This window comes from Gekko japonicus, unplaced genomic scaffold, assembly GCF_001447785.1.
Source record: "Gekko japonicus isolate JY-2015 unplaced genomic scaffold, Gekko_japonicus_V1.1 scaffold3185, whole genome shotgun sequence".
Classification (NCBI taxonomy): Eukaryota; Metazoa; Chordata; class Lepidosauria; order Squamata; family Gekkonidae; genus Gekko; species Gekko japonicus.
The window spans coordinates 112,358-129,801 of NW_015160932.1; the positions used below are offsets into that span (position 1 = coordinate 112,358).

The window sequence follows — 17,444 nt, forward strand, 5'->3', positions numbered from 1 at the left end:
TCCTGCGGCACAACAAGACGCCCCGCCAACGACTCCAGGATGCTGGACAGATGTGTCTATCTGATCCATGGGGGAATCGCATGTCTGTCACAGCTTCTGGTACGTATGATCGCAGCCCAGCATGGAGTCTGAGAGCCAGAGGTTCAGTCCAAGAGCCAGAGGCTCTGAAATAACACCTGCAATTTCTTTTAGCACCCTGGGATGCAAGCCATCCGGCCCTGGAGATTTGAAAGTATTTAAGGCAGCTAGATGCTCTCTAACCATTTCCTTACTTACTCTGGACTGGCAGTTCCTCCAATTTGCAATTTGGCTGCCTTCACATATGTGTGTCTATGCAGGAAGCTAGACTTTGTTGTTTTATATCTGCCTGCATTTAAGCCTGAACCACTTTTTAAATTTCTTTCAATAAATCTGATTATATTTATTGGTGTGTTCTACTTTATCCATGAGAGTCCCACCCAGTCTTGGTCAGATTACCAGAAGATTTATTCCATGGTCCCAGGTGCAACGACAGAGGAATCAAATCATCCTTGGGAAGTCATATCTGGTTAAGAACCCAGTGGTCTTCTGACACTCTCTCAAGTACAATGTCCCCCAATGGTGTGTTTTTTTCCTGTGTCACCACAGAGCTTTCAGTGGGCTTTTTAAAGAAAGGTGTTTGCTATTGTGTGATCTACTGCCACTTATCTATTCTGTTTTTGACAAAAACTAGCATAAACATTTTATGTAATTTTTTTATTGCAAGAGAAAGGAAAAAATATTTTTAATGCAAAATTTAATCTTGGAGTAACAGATGTTTTTTTAAAAGCTGCACCATCTTCTGTGTTCAGGAGACTATCATCCTGAATTTGCAGTATCTTGAGAATAAGGGTATAATTTTACACACTCTACTCTAATAGGCACTGAACCAAACAGAACATTTTCACTAGTCTGATAACTCCAGCACTATTAAGTGCTCATTTTCCAAGAGCCCACAAAGCTGTTCCTTTAATGGCAATGTGATACACACACTTTAACAAGTGACCCTAAACCTCTGTGTCTTGAAACTTCCACCTGCTCATTTCTACATCTCAAACACCTCTTAAAAGCACAAAATCAGACCAAGTCTTTTTTTCTGGTCAGCTGGTAATTCTACCTATAATCAATGCACAATATATAGTAGCTAGTCCTAGGGCCTTTCAAAAGTCTTTCATTTCTGTATGAAATGTGTTGTTTCTTAGTCAATTAGTTTTCCTATGAATATTGTATAACTGAGTTACTGAGGATGGCAATTCTGTGAGCAATAGTTCAAATGTCAAAAAAATGGGAGCATGGAACCGCAAACATTGTATGGAAAAAATGAAGAAATGGGAACAAATCTCTTATTAATTACAATGGCAGGATAAATCAACTAAGCCAAATATCAGAAATATAAGAGAGGGTGTGGGTTACAATATAAGGCAGGGGTCCTCACCATGGGACCCACAGGCTCCCCCAGACACATTTGGCAGCAGTAGCTGCCACCACAGCACAAAGAGGTTCATTCCATGACTGAAAGTATATGCAAGAAAATATTTTTAAACAATATGTTTTAAAATTGTGCTGTTGTAAGCCACCCTGAGCCTGTCCTGGCGGGATATAAATCAAATAAAAACAAATAAATTAATTAAAAGGATGTTGTGTCCGCTGACCGCCACCAGGGGCCAGTGAACACTCCAGAGCTTGACTCTGGAGTAACAATGGGGACTAGGCTCCTGGTCTCTCCACTGGGGAACCAATGGGACTGTGGCGGGAGATTTAAACCCACCAACGGGACCTAGGGGTGTGTCCCCAGGTATGTATATAGTTGGCCAGCTAGGCATTTGTCTTTTTCTTTGTTGTGTACCAGTAAACCATGCGGATCACTACATCGGTCTCACTACATTCGACATGCGTTCAACCCACTACACAATAATGGCGACGAAGGTGGGATCCCGCTGAGCACTCCAGCTGGGCTGTCGGGACTCGGCGAGGAAGACAACGCTACCTACGCTCCTCCAAGCAATGAGCAACGAGCAAGCCGCTTCCCAGCCGCAGCCGCAACCGACCAGCACAATGGCCCTTGCTCCGGGATCAGGGCTGGTCTCGGCCGTCCAGAACCACTACACGCCTAAGCCTTCAGAGATGACGTGCCACGTGGTGTTCCACCAGCGGAGTCAGCAAGGCCATGAAACTGCCGCGGAGTTCCTTGCCAAGCTCCGCCGCCTGGCATCGGACTGCAAATTCGAGGCACACTTGGACCTGGCCCTGCGAGACCGCTTTGTCACCGGTCTGCGGGAGGAGAAGTTGCGGTGACGCATAATGGAGGGGGAGATGGTTACCATAGCGTCGGCCACCGCCACCGCGTGGGAGAGGTCCCACCCAGCGGCCTCCACCACACACCAGGCCACCATCCCCTCGCTGGCAGACCTCGACGGCACGGAGGTCCACCACACCCAAGCACCGCGCCGCTCCCCAGCAGCGAACGCGAGCTCCGCCCGCCAGCATCCCGGCGCGTCAGCTCCAGTATGCGCCAGTTGTGGTGACCCACACGACAGAAAGGCATGCCAGTTTCGAGGCGCCGGTTGTCGGAACTGCGGGCATACTGGCCACATCACCCGGGCATGTCGCTCCAAAGCCTCCAGCAGGACCCAGCCACCGCGTCACAGAGCGGAAGCCCACTTCGAGGATGACGCAGAGGCCGAGGACCTCTACCAACTCACACAGACAGCGGAAAAGGTATTGCAACTCCCCGGAAAATCGCCTACCCCTAAAATTGAGGCCACAGTAACAATTGAAGGATCCCCTTGCCTTATGGAGATAGACTCCGAATCCGCGGCCTCTATTATTTCCAAGGCCATGCTTAAATGTTTATGCCCAAAGGGGGAGCCACGCTTGCGCCCAGCCCAGGTCATGCTCATGGATTTCCAGAGAAACCGGGTGCTCATCAAGGGGGTCGGGACTTTCAGAGTGCAATACGGGAAGCTCAAGGGCCGGTTGGACTTGATTGTGGTCGAAGGTGACCTGGTCAGCTTGCTGGGTCGGGCCTGGTTTGCGCCCCTGGGAATTTCAGTCAAGGGAGTCCAGCTCTGTATAACTCAGGATTTTAAAGGGATTTGCCGAGAATTTCCCGCAGTTTTTGATGACTCGCTGGGCAGATTTACGGCCCCCCCGGTGTCCCTGCGCTTAGACCCAAGGGTGGCCCCCATCCGTATGCACGCCAGGACGGTTCCGTTGTCGGTCAAGCCTAAAATCGACGCGGAACTGGATCACCTAGTAGCTCAAGGCGTCCTGGAACCAGTCTCCCATGCAGCATGGGAGACCCCAATTGTCGTGGTAGAGAAGCCGAATGGGGCGGTCCGCATCTGCGCGGACTATAAATGTACGCTGAACAAGGCGCTACAAGACCACGCATACCCGGTGCCTGTGGTTAGCCACGTACTGGCCACTTTTGGGGGGGGGGCAACGATCTTTGGTAAACTGGATCTCGCCCAAGCTTATCGCATTTGCCGGTAGATGAGGCAACTGCTGAAGCGCAAACCATTGTGACCCACCAGGGGGCATTCCGTGTCAAGAGGCTGCAATTCGGGGTGAGCGTGGCACCGGGCCTATTCCAACAATTAATGGACTCTCTCCTCAAAGGAATCCCCGGCGTCACCCTGTTTTTCGATGATGTGATGATCGCTGCTTCTGCTAAATTTCTGCTAAAATGTTGAAGACTTACTATTAGAGTTATGCATAACCTCACTCCCTGACATTTTGTGGTCCGCTCCCCCTTTTCTGGCAGCTATTTTGTAGTTGTGGCATCACCCCGCGTCAGAATTCCAAAGATGCCAACAGACTCAAGAAGGTTTTGGAACCACTGATGTAAGGTTTTCACCAGGATAAGAAGGGCTTTGATAGCAAATTGAGCTTGAAGTGAAGATAATTAGGCTGAGTTGTCCTTAGTAAGATTGCTTGGAAGGAAAAAATACTGCACAACTTTACAAAAATGATCTGAGCATGCCCCATTTGAGGATGTAGGCTACAGCAGACTTTGACTACTCCCAACCTGGGCCAGCAGGGAAGCGTTGTAACTTCCTTACTTGGACCAGAGCAAATTGAGCTGAGTGTATGTCTACTGCATACAACAAGTTCTCTAAGAAACAGATGGAGGGACACTAAAGCACAGCCCAACTGTAGCATAACATCCTATAAACATCCTGAATATTACCTCTACCTCTGAATTCTCTATTGACTGCTATAAGCAGCGATGACATAGTGGAGACGAAATCAAACCTTTTAAGTGAGGATTTAGAGAGTGAAGTGCATTTCAAAAGAAATGTGTGTAAGCAGAAGACACATTTAGAATGAGAAAAAGTAAGGACTATTGTATTTTATAGAAAATATCTTAAAATTATAATGAAGGGAATGTTGGGGAGAAATATTTTCTGTTCTATAGATGTATGGCTCCTGTCACACGGGCCGGATGTCGCGGGGGGAAGGCGTGGCTAATTGCCCCGGAGGAAACTAATGCGCTGCCAGCCGAGCACACGTCCCGGTCGAGGTCCCATGGTTAGGGGGGAGATGCCAACCAGACGGGTATCCTGCACGGGTATCCAGCACAGAAGCCGCGGCGCGCGATCGCACTAGCAATCGCTCTTTGTGCGCACGCGCTGTTGGGCGCTGTAGCGCAACATGCGGAGACGGGCGCTGGATGCCACGGAAGTCCACCGGAAACGCGATCAGATGCCTGCCCTTGGCCTGCAGTTTCTGGAAACTAGTACCTCGTAAGTACTAGTTTTTTAATCCGCACCTTCGGCGGGGAGCCACGGGTTCGCCACGGGAGCAATGCGCTTCCCAGATGTTGGGGTGCGATTGTGCCCGGAAAATCCGCGGGACTCCTGTGCCTCTACTGCGGCAACTTTGCCATGTGACTGGGGCCTATGTAATGTATAATAACCTTTGATGTATAGAATTTGCTATATAACCCTTTTCTTTTTGTATCCCTTTTATATGTGTCAAGGACTATCCTAAGGGCACTTTCCTGTGAGTGTATTGTATTGAGTAGCATTAGATTTACTTCTGAACAATGCTCTCTCTAAGCTATGGAGTCCTGTCAGCAAAAATTCTACTTTGTGAGCAACTGGCATTAAAGTTGTGAGCAGGTGATTTGGCTACTGCATAAATTAGTTTGCTCTGGAGCCATCTTTCCTGAGCTAAGACAAAAATGGGCGAGCCAGAGGCTAAAAAACTGTGAGCTAGCTCACACTAACTCAGCTTAGAAGGAATACTGCTTCTGAATAGAGTTGTTTAGCCACTGCATCCTGGCAATACTTTTGTAAGATCATCCGAGAAAAGAAAGTGACTCGTTCAAGGTCCGCCGAACCGAGATTTTATCTCAAGTCTCTCCTTCCAAGCCTGTCTACGGTCCCGCCCTGGTTCTTCGGCTTACGGGGACGGAAAATGTCCCTTGCTGGCGAATTTAAAAAGGAATCGTGGGTGAACAATAATACATTAATCACGCTCCGCGCCCCCAAGTTAGCATGAGCTGCGTTCTCCGGGGCTGTCCTTCCAGCCGTTACTGTCGCATGTTGATTGCGTCAGAAGCACCGATGATGCCGAGAGAACTGGTGCTGTCGCGAGAGTTGGAACTGAGGCCACTCAGGTGCCGGTAGGAGCGGGATGGCCGAGGAGCGGCGCGGGGCCGACCAGGGAGGCTCCGCGGCTCGGCCACTGTGGAGGAAATGGCGCCTCGGGACCGTCCGGTAGTGGCACCTCCGTTCGCCATGCGAAAGCGTGGAACCCGGAAGCGCCTCAAGTTTCGGGCTGACGACGTCTGTTCGGAGCGCGGTGAGTAGCCGGTCCTCCTGAGTCTGTCGTGGTTGGCGGCCGTTGCCCCTCCGCTCGGGTCGCTGACTCTCTGGCGCTCTCTCCGCAGTGACTGTGGCCGACTACGCCAACTCAGATCCCGCCGTGGTGAGATCGGGGCGCATGAAGAAGGCTGTAGCCAACGCGGTGCAGCAGGAAGGTGAGTTCGGGTGTGAAGGGCCCGTCCACGACAGCAGTTTCTGATCCGAAGAATCACGCCAGTGCGATCATCGCACCGCGATGAGGAGCTGCGGCCTGCTCCTGCAAGAGCTTTGCTGCGCTTCAGAGACTTAACGCATTGGAAGTGCCCTCTTGTGCAGCCACTCCAGTCTAATAAAATCAAATGTTGCTCTTTATAGGGTTACACTGGCATTTTGGTTTGCTTACTTGGACCAGAACTAATAAGGGTGGTTGAGCAGATTGTGTGCTGGGGGGACATGAAACGTCAGTGGTGGTTACCAACCTCCAGGTGAGCCTTGAGAGATCTCCCAGGGTTACAACTGATCTCCACACTGCAGAGATTAGTTCCACTGGGGAAAATGGATGGTTTGGAGAGTCAGCTGTATGGCATTATATCCTGCTGAGGTCCCTCTCCAAACACTGCCTAGGCTCCACCCCCAAAATCTCTGGGGTTTCCCAACCCAGAGTTAGCAATCCTAGGGATTCTTTAGAAGTTCTTAGAGCAGTCTCATGCTTTTTTATGCAGAAACAATTTCTTTAAAGGAAAGAGCCTGATATTTATCATTTTGGGGGGAAAGATGCTAAAGATGACTGGGCTTGGTTGTACTGTGGCACTCTGCTTGTTGATCTCTTGATGGTTTGCATCATGACTGGCATTTGGCCAACTTCCTAGGTCATCTTCCACTGAATCATAAAACAGATTTAAACAGGAAGTGTATACATTTCTGATACAATGTTTCTAGAACGGCTGTGAATATAATGAGTCTTACTGTAGGTGAAGCATGCATATGGACTGCGATGTGACTTTTACCCATGAAGCCTCTGTTTTTGACCATACGGATCAATTAGGTGTTTTCTCTGCCAATATTTATGGTGACGGGTCCCCTTTCCCCAATTTTTCTTTGGCATCAGGAACTGCCATAGCCAGGAACATAGAAGGGGATAATCTGAATAATGGATTATGCTTGTGCCCTAGTTTACCATATTTGGGGTCAGGAAGTCATTTCCCCCTATGTCAGAAGAGCAGCAGTCCTTGAAAGTTCACTTCCCTAGAAGTTCAGAACGTGGCAAATAGTTCAAGTTGCCAAATGTAAACAAGCCAAGCAGGTACTCTTCTCATGTACCTGCTTGCTTCTTGCACTACATTGCAGTTTGGACTGCATAGTTCACAAGTGGCCAGCTTGTAATATAGAAGTGGCACTTGTAGCACCCTAGGACTTGTCAGAAAGGTTGACTGCTGCTGGCATAAATGAGTTCACTGAAGGCTACTGGATGGCTTATCTTGCCTCAGGTATAATCCTGTGATTGAGCTCTGACGTTGTGGTCCTTTTCAGTGCCTATAATCAATCATAACTAAAGAATGCCTTAATGTAGTTTTGACTGACAGCCACATTTTTGAGTGGGATATAACCTGAAGTTTTGTAGAATAGATTATGTGCTGGATTTAGAACTACCCTTTTTCTTTTCTTTTTTTCTTTTACTTTGGCAGTAAAATTAGTAGACTGAAGTCCCTCATGAACATTTATCAGCTAGTATATCTTAATATACTCTCTATGTGTGTTTATGGTTCTAGTAAAATCACTTTGTGGTTTGGAGGCCTCTTTTGTACCTACTGATGAAGTACTATCAGCAACAGAATCCTGTGGCAGTAGTGATGAAATGGATTCTAAGGACTTCACTAGTGATAGAATATTATCTCAGAAAAAGAAAAGCAAGAGACATAGAGGTAAGAGCTGTGGCTTATTTAATAATTCCAATTTTTGAATGGTTACCTGCATGTAAACTCTGTGACTGAATGTCTATGCATTTATTTCTTTGACTAATGATCTTCCTACGAGTTTCTCTGTAGGAGAGCCAGCATGGTGTAGTGGTTAAGAGCGACAGTCTCTAATCTGGAGAACTGGGTTTGATTCCGCACTTCTCCACATGAAGCCAGCTGGTTGAATTTGGGCCAGTCACAGTTCTTGCAGAGCTCTCTCAGGCTAGGGGGTATGCTTGGGAGATCACCGTCATTTTTCTATTATTCTGTATATTATTGTTCACTTTTTGTATAATTTGATTCTTAAAGAAATTTATTAAGCGTCACATTTTCAGTTCTTTTTGGTTTTCGTATTATACTACACATATTGCCATACAATATTTAATTAATTCTCAGTAGGATAGAGAGCAAACTCCTATCTAGCTAGTGAATTGTATAGAATGTTGGAGTTGAACCAGGAGACATGGGTTTGAATCTCTACTTAGTTATAAAGGTCACTGAAGATTCTTGGACCTGTCCATCTCTGCACCCTCACAGTGTTCTTGTAGCGATAAAATGGAGTAACTGTTACGTATGCTCATTGAGCTCAAACTAAGTTAATAAATAACTGAAACTGCATCCAGAGTGAAGAGGTGTGCTTTTCTCTCCTGTTCTTGGAGGTAACCAAGAGTTGTCCCGTGCACTTGCTTACTCCCTGTTTATTGGTTTACATATCATACCCTTTCAGATATCTGCTCAAGGCAGCTAACAAGAACAAAAGAAATAAAACAATAAAAGAATACAAATTTAAAACAATGAATCAATACACAGTTAAATATAATTTTTTTTTCTGAGCGTTTCCCTTACTACCCTTGTACTGTTGTTTAGTCTGGCATCATGCTCTAGCTTCCTAATGAAACAGTTTAACTAAATAAAAGATCTACCATTTCAAATAGATTAAAGCTATATTATCATCTTACTATAACAGATCCAATTTTTTAAAAAACCACCTGTAGCCTCTTTGCAAAAAAAAAAAAGACACTTTTTTTTTTCCTTTCTAATCCTCCTAAACTGACATTGGGTCACTGCTAGCCCTGAAGATTTTTGATATTGGCATTACTGGTAACTAGGGATGTAAACGTTGTTTTAAAAAAGCAGCTCTTTAATTTGATAATAATTATTTAAATATTAATTAAAAACAGCTTCAGTTACATGGAAGAGATCTTCTCAAGGGCTGTTCTGTCATGAGCAGTTCTCGAAGGAGCTCTCTTAGCCCCACCTACCTCACAGGGTGTCTGTTGTGGGGAGGGGAAGGGAAAGGAGTTGAAAGCTCCTCTGTGTCAGGGTTCGATAGGTCACACAACACAGTGCTTCATAAGAAGAATTCTGTTTATTGGTACACCAGGACTATGACACGTGTACTGCTTGTGTCAGGAATGCTCGGGAACAGTATGGCTTAAACATTTACATATTAAACATTTACAAAAACATGTAAATAGTACATTAAGGCTTATTTAAGTGTTTAGTAATTTACATTCCTATTGGTAACACGTATTTTTTTATCTAGAAAATACTGATGGAGCAGTAGGCAAGGAATATCCCATTGATATTTGGTTGGTGCTGGCATCCTACATTCGTCCAGAAGATATTGTGAATTTTTCTCTTATTTGTAAAAGAGCCTGGACTGCCACTTGCACTGCTGCCTTTTGGACCAGACTGTACAGGAGGTATGACGGTTTATCAAGCATTTATTTGCTAGATGACGTACAGTAGAATCCTAAGCAGAGTTGCATCCTTCTAAGCCTGTTGACTTCAGCACACTTAAAAGGTTATAATTAGTACTGGAACTGTTAGTGACTTAGGATTCTCCAAATTCTGAGCTATTCCTGTTTTATCACTATACTATAGGAAGGTTATCCGTGCAAATGAACAAGCTTAATTAGAACAATAGTATTAATCATGCATATTTTGTTATGTATATTCAAATAATGATATGCAAATTGATATGAGGTATAAAGACTCAGCCACATTGCTTATCTTGAGGATGCTAGAATGGAGGAGTGAATTGCAGCCACTGCAAGCTGGTTACTGTAGCTAATTGGCCAATAGTTCTTTTCCCATAGGTGGTGGAGGAGTTATATTCCTACCCCATATTAATATAATATCTGATGAGAGCACTTTTTGGTAGCCTGGTTCATGCAGTCCTTCCCCCCCCTTCTTGATCATGTGTACATTTTAATACAGAATGCCTGTATAATATGTCACATTATGAGAATTGGGGGGGGGGGGGTACACACCCGAGCATATATCTCTGGAAGAGTCTAATTGGTCAGAAGCATGTTTATCAATGGCATTGTTCACACTAGTGCATATTTTTTTAAAGTCCTTAAAAAGGCTAACATTTATAGCAAGCTGTAATTTGTTACAAGTACTAGTGGTTGTTCTCAGACACAAATGTGATGTAATGGTGCCCTAATATGTAAAAAGTCATGGTGAGTTGTTTTAACTTGGCTGACTGTGAGAGGACTGCAGCACGTGATAAGAAACAAGTAGAGAGTAGCTGGGCACCAGGGTTTTCAGGATATTCAATAAAAACTGGTATCTTTTCTGAGATTCATTTTCTTTATTTGTTGTAAGACTTTTTCATATAGGTATTTCAACAATTACATTATTGAATTGTTTCTTTTCCACTATCTCTTTAAATGTAAACTTGGGCTTTGGTTAGTCAGATTTATTGGTAGGACCTAATTTTAAAGTAACTACAACTAGTTTGAATACCCTCCAGCAGAAGGTCCTCACTAATTCAAATTAGACCTGGGGGGGGGGGAACTGCTCCTCCACTTGATCCCACATTCTTACCTGATTTGGGAAGGTATGTAGCTTGAATCTAATCATGTTTCCCTATTTGCGCTTTTAGGGGGGCTCAATGTGTCTTTTTGTGTTAAATGTAATAAACTAGTGCCCCACTCCACAACTGCTTGAACATATTAAGCAGCATCTACACAGCTGTGTGGAAGGGTCTCTGCCTGCTACGCTATGTACAGATGGTAGTGTTGTGTTGGGGATCTCAAAAAGCATGTGCGTTAAGTGTTGTCAGGTCGCTTCCAATTTATGGTGACCCTATGAATCAATGGCCTCCAGAGCGTCCTATTATTAATGGCTTTACTAAGGTCTTGCAAACTGAGGGCCTTGGCTTCCTTCAGTCAATTAATCTCATTTTGTGTCTTCCTCTTTTCTTGCTGCCTTCAACTTTGCCTATCATTATTGTCTTTTCCAGAGACTCATAATGTGCCAAAGTATGATAGCCTCAGTTTTGTCATTTTAGCTTTTCTTTTTGGCTGTCCGTGGTATCCATAAAACTCTCCTCCAACACCACATTTCAAAGGAATCAACTTTCTTACTGTCAGCCTTCTCCATTGTCCAACTTTCAGACCCATACATAGTAATTAATCTGCAGTTCTTAGTAAAAGTAGAAGAGTAGGTTTTTATACTCCACTTTTCTCAAGGAGTCTCAAAGTGGCTTACAGTCACATTCCCTGATTGCTTGTGCTACATTGCGCCTCACTCGTAGAGCAACTGTTTCTTTCATGCTTGTCATTTTCAGAGTAAAAGGCATCATAATTTTCAGACAGAAAATGTCCTAATGCAGTCCACTTAATTCACTAATCCCCAGGATTGCAATGTTTAAAAGTTCCATTTCTTGTTTTACAATTTCAAGGTTACCTTGATTCGTGTTCCATGTTTCTATTTGTTAAATAGCTTTGGACTTCACTTTTGCATCCGTTCTCATGAACAACTGAACATCCTTCCAGCTTTAGCTCAGTAGCATAATTAAGAATAGCAGTACTCATACTTTTCCTTGGTTCTTCCCCAGTGGCTGAGTGCCATCCAACCTAGGGGTCCTGCTCTCCAGCACTATATCTTTTTTTGTTTTGGATTGTCTCATAGGGTTTTCAAGGTAAGAGATGATCAGAAGTGGTTTACCATTGCCGCCTTCTGCGCAGTACTAACCAGGGTTTGCTGAAGTGTCACCACAGTCATCTATGACAGATCTTCTGCCAGTGTCACCTTCCACTACTGCTGCTGCCCAGTAGCAACCCTTGAAGGATTCCACTGCCCCCATCACCATTGGAACTGTGTGTTCTCTTGTGGTGATGTGGCCAATGCCATTGGCTCCTGGAGGGTGTTTCACCAGTGACCATTCTGCCTTGAATGACTCAGTTAGGAGTTTAGCCTCTTGACAGAGACTAAACTCCTTACACTATTGCTTTCAGCTTCACTGACACACGCAATGCCCCCCTTACCATGTAAAAGCATATGTTCAAGAGGGGAGAAAGCAGAATAAATTTAGATGGGAAACCGAAGCTCAGAATCTGAGAACTGATTTAAATTATACTTACCTGAAACATGGTGTTATTTGAATGATCTCTCTTTATAGGCACTACAACAGGAATGCGCCCCTCCCAATCCGTTTACAGCCAGAGTCAATGGCAAAGATGTATTGTCTTCGAGCATGTGTAATTCGATCTTTATACCACATGTATAGACCTTTTGCTTCTCGAATAGCCAGAAATCCAGCTATCCCAGAGACTACTCCCAGCACTCTAAAAAATTCAAAAGTAAGTAACAGCATTGGGGTAGAGGGAGAGTTCTTATTAATTCTTTAACTTGTTTTTAGTAAGGCAATGAAATGTTTGTGAATGAATCCTCTCATTCAGCTCCTGACATAGCTTATGCTTGCTAGGAGCATTTGTGTGCATCTCTACTTGCAGTTTAATGCTGAGTTTCTCAGGGAGGTTTATTCTAGGATTAGCTGATGTTTGGCCTGCTAAATAATAGAGAATTACAGTAGAAATTAAAATGTCTTAAGAGAGAGGATTCACATTCAGTTTTGGGGCATAGTCATTAATATAGTCATCTCTGTTTCGTCTAGTAACAATATATGTATGTTAATTGTGTCAAAGCAGCTTTCATTCCCCTCTCAAGTTTTTCCTATTGCAGCTGGAGAAGGGGCAAGCCAACTCGCAGTCCAGTGGAAGGAGTGGCATTTTGAATTTTCTCATGTTCACATCACAACGGCTTTGGTGTCCACAGATAATGCTATATCATGCTAACAATTTATATATCCCTTGTGTATAAGAAATTGACTTTGGAAAGGAAATTAAATGTGAAAGTTTGTATTGCAGTAATGGTTGCGGTTTGGCTTAAATCCTCAAAAGTTCAGAAATTCAATATCAACTTGATTCCACTGCATCTTGGCATTAAGGAAAAAAGTCACACTTTTGTATTAACTTCTGTGTGCCTTTGCACATTGTACCATCAGAGAGCCTGTACATTAGGATTTTGCTTTTACCTATTTAGAGCCTCCTCTCACTTACGGGAGATGACCACGTACATGATGTGTATAAGGCAGGGAGATTTAGATCCTTTGGTTACTCAATCCAGCTTTTCCTATTTAATTTCCTTTTCTCTTTCCTAGTGTAGCTTTTGTGGGACACTGGAGCCGTTTTGATGTCAGCAGAAGTTTGCTCATAAGATACCCACACTCTTTGGAGCAGCAGGCCATATGGTACACATCTGAAGGGCAGGACAGCTGATATGTGGATGACGTCCTCTGCCCCTTAGGAGGTAATTACTTTCCTCCTTGTAACTAATATCCAAAGCTGCTCACTGAAACAGATTTTGTGTGGAAGAGAGATTAAGTGTAGAGAGCATGTTTCCATTACAGCATATCTAGGGGGCAATTTGCATAAATGTCCCTCACTACTGCATGCTAATTGACTGTTTGGCTTGTGCATGAAGCCTTGATAAAGATGGTTCTATGTGCTCTAATTTGAGATTAAAGTAAAGGCAGTCCTATTAGCTGTTGGTTTAGGTAGCAGGTTTGCTGTCTGCTCATAAGGCGGTATTGTGCTGATTTTTTCATAGTGGCACAGTTGCATCAAGGATGGTACATTTTGGACTGCTTGTGTATGTTTAATAAATCTTGTGAATGACTGCCAAGGTAATAGAAAGAGAGCTTTCATAGGTTGTTGTCACTAATCCCAGACTATGTTAATAAAATAAACTGTTCCTCATAAATCCAAAATGTGGGTTTCCTATCCTAAATGCACATTTGAGAGGTGTCTTGAAGTGTATTTCCTCTGGCTGTTGTGTGTATAAAATTGTTCGCGTACTTTGAAATCATTATTGCTTGTCTAGACTATTGAACTTTAGTCTGAAATATAAGCTTTGGCATGCAGCTTGTTTCCTCTTTCCTGTTCTACAACAATATTAACTTGCTGCTTCTTAATGTGATGCTTCTGTGTGAACAATTTGTAGGTGGTCAGAGGCATTCAATCACAAAACTTGTAAATTTGATGAAAAAAATGTTTTGTCAGTTCCATATTCCTCCCCCAAATTGCAGGAACCATAAATTGACAGGCTGCATTTTATTGCATGTAAAGGTAACCTGAGATGCAAGGACAAGTGCATATGTTATAGGCTACAGTGTCAGTATCTTGGAAATAAAAGCTGATAGAGCTCTGACTTGTATTGAAGCCATACCTCATGTTAAATCATTAAGAACATGAGAACTTAAGAGACGCCAATATTGGATCAGGCCAAAGGGCCATCCAGTCCAACACTCTGTGTCACACAGTGGCCAAAAATACCAGGTGCCATCAGGAGGTCCACCAGTGGGGCCAGGACATTATAAGCCCTCCCACTGTTGGCCCCCCCAAGCCAACATTGTCTGACCTGCTGTGATGTGATGAAATGTTCATACTGCTCAAAGGTAATCAGTCAGAGGAGAGAAGCTGAATGCTAATGGAGGAAAGCCGTGTAGAAAAGCAAGGCATTAGAATCTAAAAGAAAAGTTAGAATCAGGTTTTTTGCCAGCTTTCACTTGTGTACATTTAGGATTCACTTTCTCTGCATGTTGCTGTATAACTGTGGAGAAATTGCATACTCATAATTAAAATTCAAGCTTTTCAGTTAAGATAGAATTTTGTCTGTGGAACCATCGAAGAAGAAAGCCCCTTGGAATTAGCAACAGACTTGGCATTCAGACAAGTAAGAAGCAGTGGGTACAAAACTACAGTGAGCCAACATGGCTGCACACTTGGTATCAAATTCTTTGGGTCACCTTTCCAGAAATAATGTAGCAAATTCCTATGCAGTTGCATATTATGTGGAAACTTCCTGCAGTATTTGTGGGTTCTTATGAAAACTGAGTCTGTGCCTAAAAGCATTCTTAATACCACTGAAGATGTAAACTGACTTCTTCAATTTATCTCCCAATAAACTGTAATTTGTGTTTCCCTTTTTACATTTAATTAGTTTCTTTACTGCCTGTATTCCAGTGTGAGCTACATAAGTCTGTTGGGTTATATATTTAATTTTGTTGGCTGAAGTTTGACACAGGCATTACCCAGAACAGCTATTAACAAGTAACGTGCTCCCCTACCTCCTTCTAACAGGATGAAAGATTTTGTTTCATGGATTTTGCCATATTTACTAATTTGAGTTGGTTTACAAGAGCTACTTTACTTCTACATCTTTTTTTGCTATGTTAAACAATGGCTACAAATTAAACACCTTTTTTTTTCTTCATTAGTGTCTGCTTTTCTGGTCTAAAAGGGTTGACAAACAGCCTTCACTGTGGGAATTCAGCTTCAAATTCCAAAGGCAGGTATGAAAATAAAACAGTTACTATTATCTGAATGCTAGCAGTTTGAAATCTGTAGTAGTATTTAGTACTTAAAACTATTGAGTGTGCAAGAGATGACAATCCAGTAAAATTGATCCGAGTCTCTCCAAGTCTCATTGGCTGTGAAATGTGATTTAAAGAAATGTGGGATATTACAGTATCTAGGAACCTTTTGAAAGCATTTTTATTTTCCCCCCTCGTGGTAAAATCTTAAGCAAAAATTCCATGATTGACTTGTCTGTCCTCCCAGATCTTAGGCCATTCTTGAAATTATAGTTTGTTCACCTGAAATCATACCGTAGTGAAAGCTGGCACTCCAGATTCATTCAGGCACTGAAATGAAAGGCTTCAGAACAAAATGAAAAGCCCTTCTTTTAGAGAACAAAACAGTGAATTCTTGCAGATCAGGGAGCTCAAAGCAGTTTTGATTCCCACTCCTCCCGTGAATTTGAGCTTGTGCCTGTGAAAGTTTGTGGATATGGAGTCAATTTCTGCTAAGCAGAATGAACTTTTCTTTTCTTTTTTGAGTCTCCCAAGTTGAAGAATAGCCATTCAAAACTTCAGCCACCTGTCCGGTATGAAGATGTCCATACAAATCCTGACCAAGACTGCTGCCTGCTGCAGATAACTACCTTCAACTTTATATATCTACCCATAGTCATGGGCATGACAGTTACTTTGGTAAGTTTTCACCACTACTCCTGAAAAACATCCAGGACAGTCTTTATGCTGGAGTGGCTAGAGCAAAAAACATTTCTGTAGTACATAGTGAGACAGTGGCATGATTTCTGTCTGGTGAATACTAGACATTTTTGTGGATAGGACAGAGTCATTGCATCTGCTTCTGAGCTTAAAATGTGTTTGTATAGCAGCATTAAAATTGGTCTCTTCCTTCCCATACTAGTTTTGTGTACAGTGCGTAATGACTACAGTGCTGGGCTGGAATCTCGATGCCCCAGGTTCAAGTCCCCACTCTGCCACAGAAGCTTTTGCTGGGTGACCTTGGACCAGCCACATATATTCGGCCTCACTGCTGCTTTGAGTCCCTGTTAGGGAGAAAGGGAGGATATAAATGAAGTAAATAAATAACATAAATAATAAAATCCTAGAAATGTAATATTACCAGAAAAGTTGAGGAGTTTGTGGTCTTTTAACCACAATTTCACAATTCCAAGTATTTTCTCAAAGATTATGCTTACTCTGAAAATATTTACAAGTTAAATGATGCTGTAGAAAGCTTGGTTGCATTAAAATGCCACTTACTTTATTGGACTGAGCATGCTACAGAAAGAATGCTTACTACTTCATGTTTTGTCTCCTTCACAGTTCACAATAAATGTAAGTACTGATATGAGGCATCACAGAGTAAAAATGGTATTCCATGATTCTCCAGTGTGGAATGGCAAGAAACCTCGATTTGACCATGGAGTGCAGGTTATCATGGACCCTGTGCACAGTGTGCGCCTTTTTGACTGGTGGCACCCACAGTTCCCATATTCACACAACTGAAGACTCCCAAGTAGTTTGCTTGGTATGAACTGAAATCTTTAGGAAGCCTAATTTTCATTTTAGTTGTAGATTATATTCTATACAGCCTCCAGAAATGACTGAACTTGATAAGCCAGCCTCTGTATACATTGTTTGATCACCAGTGGGGAGTAAACTTCTCTGGTAATGGGGTTGTGCTAAACAGTGATGTAAGGCATAGTTTTTGATCTGGAAAAAGACACAACTTCGACTAAAATTCTTCTGGTGCTAACTCAACTTGTCCTGTGTTTTTTCTTTAAAAGTAGCCAGTGTTTTGCTTCTGTGCAATATGTGGCTAGAAATACTTCTCTAACCGTTCATTTATTAATGATATAGGGGAGGGATGATCAAGTGTTTTTGGTGTTCCTTTTAAAATGTGCTCAAAGACAACTGCTGGGCTAGCGCTCCTATTTCTGTTGTCTACAAAGATGGCTGTGCTGTCATACGTTTCGATTTCCTCAC

General features: G+C 43.1%; 1 protein-coding gene across 2 annotated transcripts; it reads left to right on the forward strand.

The window, feature by feature from the left end:
- Nucleotides 1–5,635: 5,635 nt before the first annotated feature.
- Nucleotides 5,636–17,205, forward strand: LOC107121981 (transmembrane protein 183A-like). Of its 2 annotated transcripts, none has more exons than XM_015425004.1 (8): nt 5,636–5,829; nt 5,918–6,007; nt 7,601–7,753; nt 9,333–9,492; nt 12,204–12,384; nt 15,363–15,437; nt 15,984–16,136; nt 16,782–17,205. In XM_015425004.1, exons 1-8 carry the CDS (start codon nt 5,724–5,726, stop codon nt 16,962–16,964), a joined length of 1,101 nt encoding a protein of 366 aa, XP_015280490.1. In that variant the 5' UTR covers nt 5,636–5,723; the 3' UTR covers nt 16,965–17,205. The 2 variants fall into 2 exon arrangements, with proteins under 2 accessions (XP_015280490.1, XP_015280497.1); XM_015425011.1 differs by having other exon boundaries at nt 15,993–16,136.
- Nucleotides 17,206–17,444: the final 239 nt, after the last annotated feature.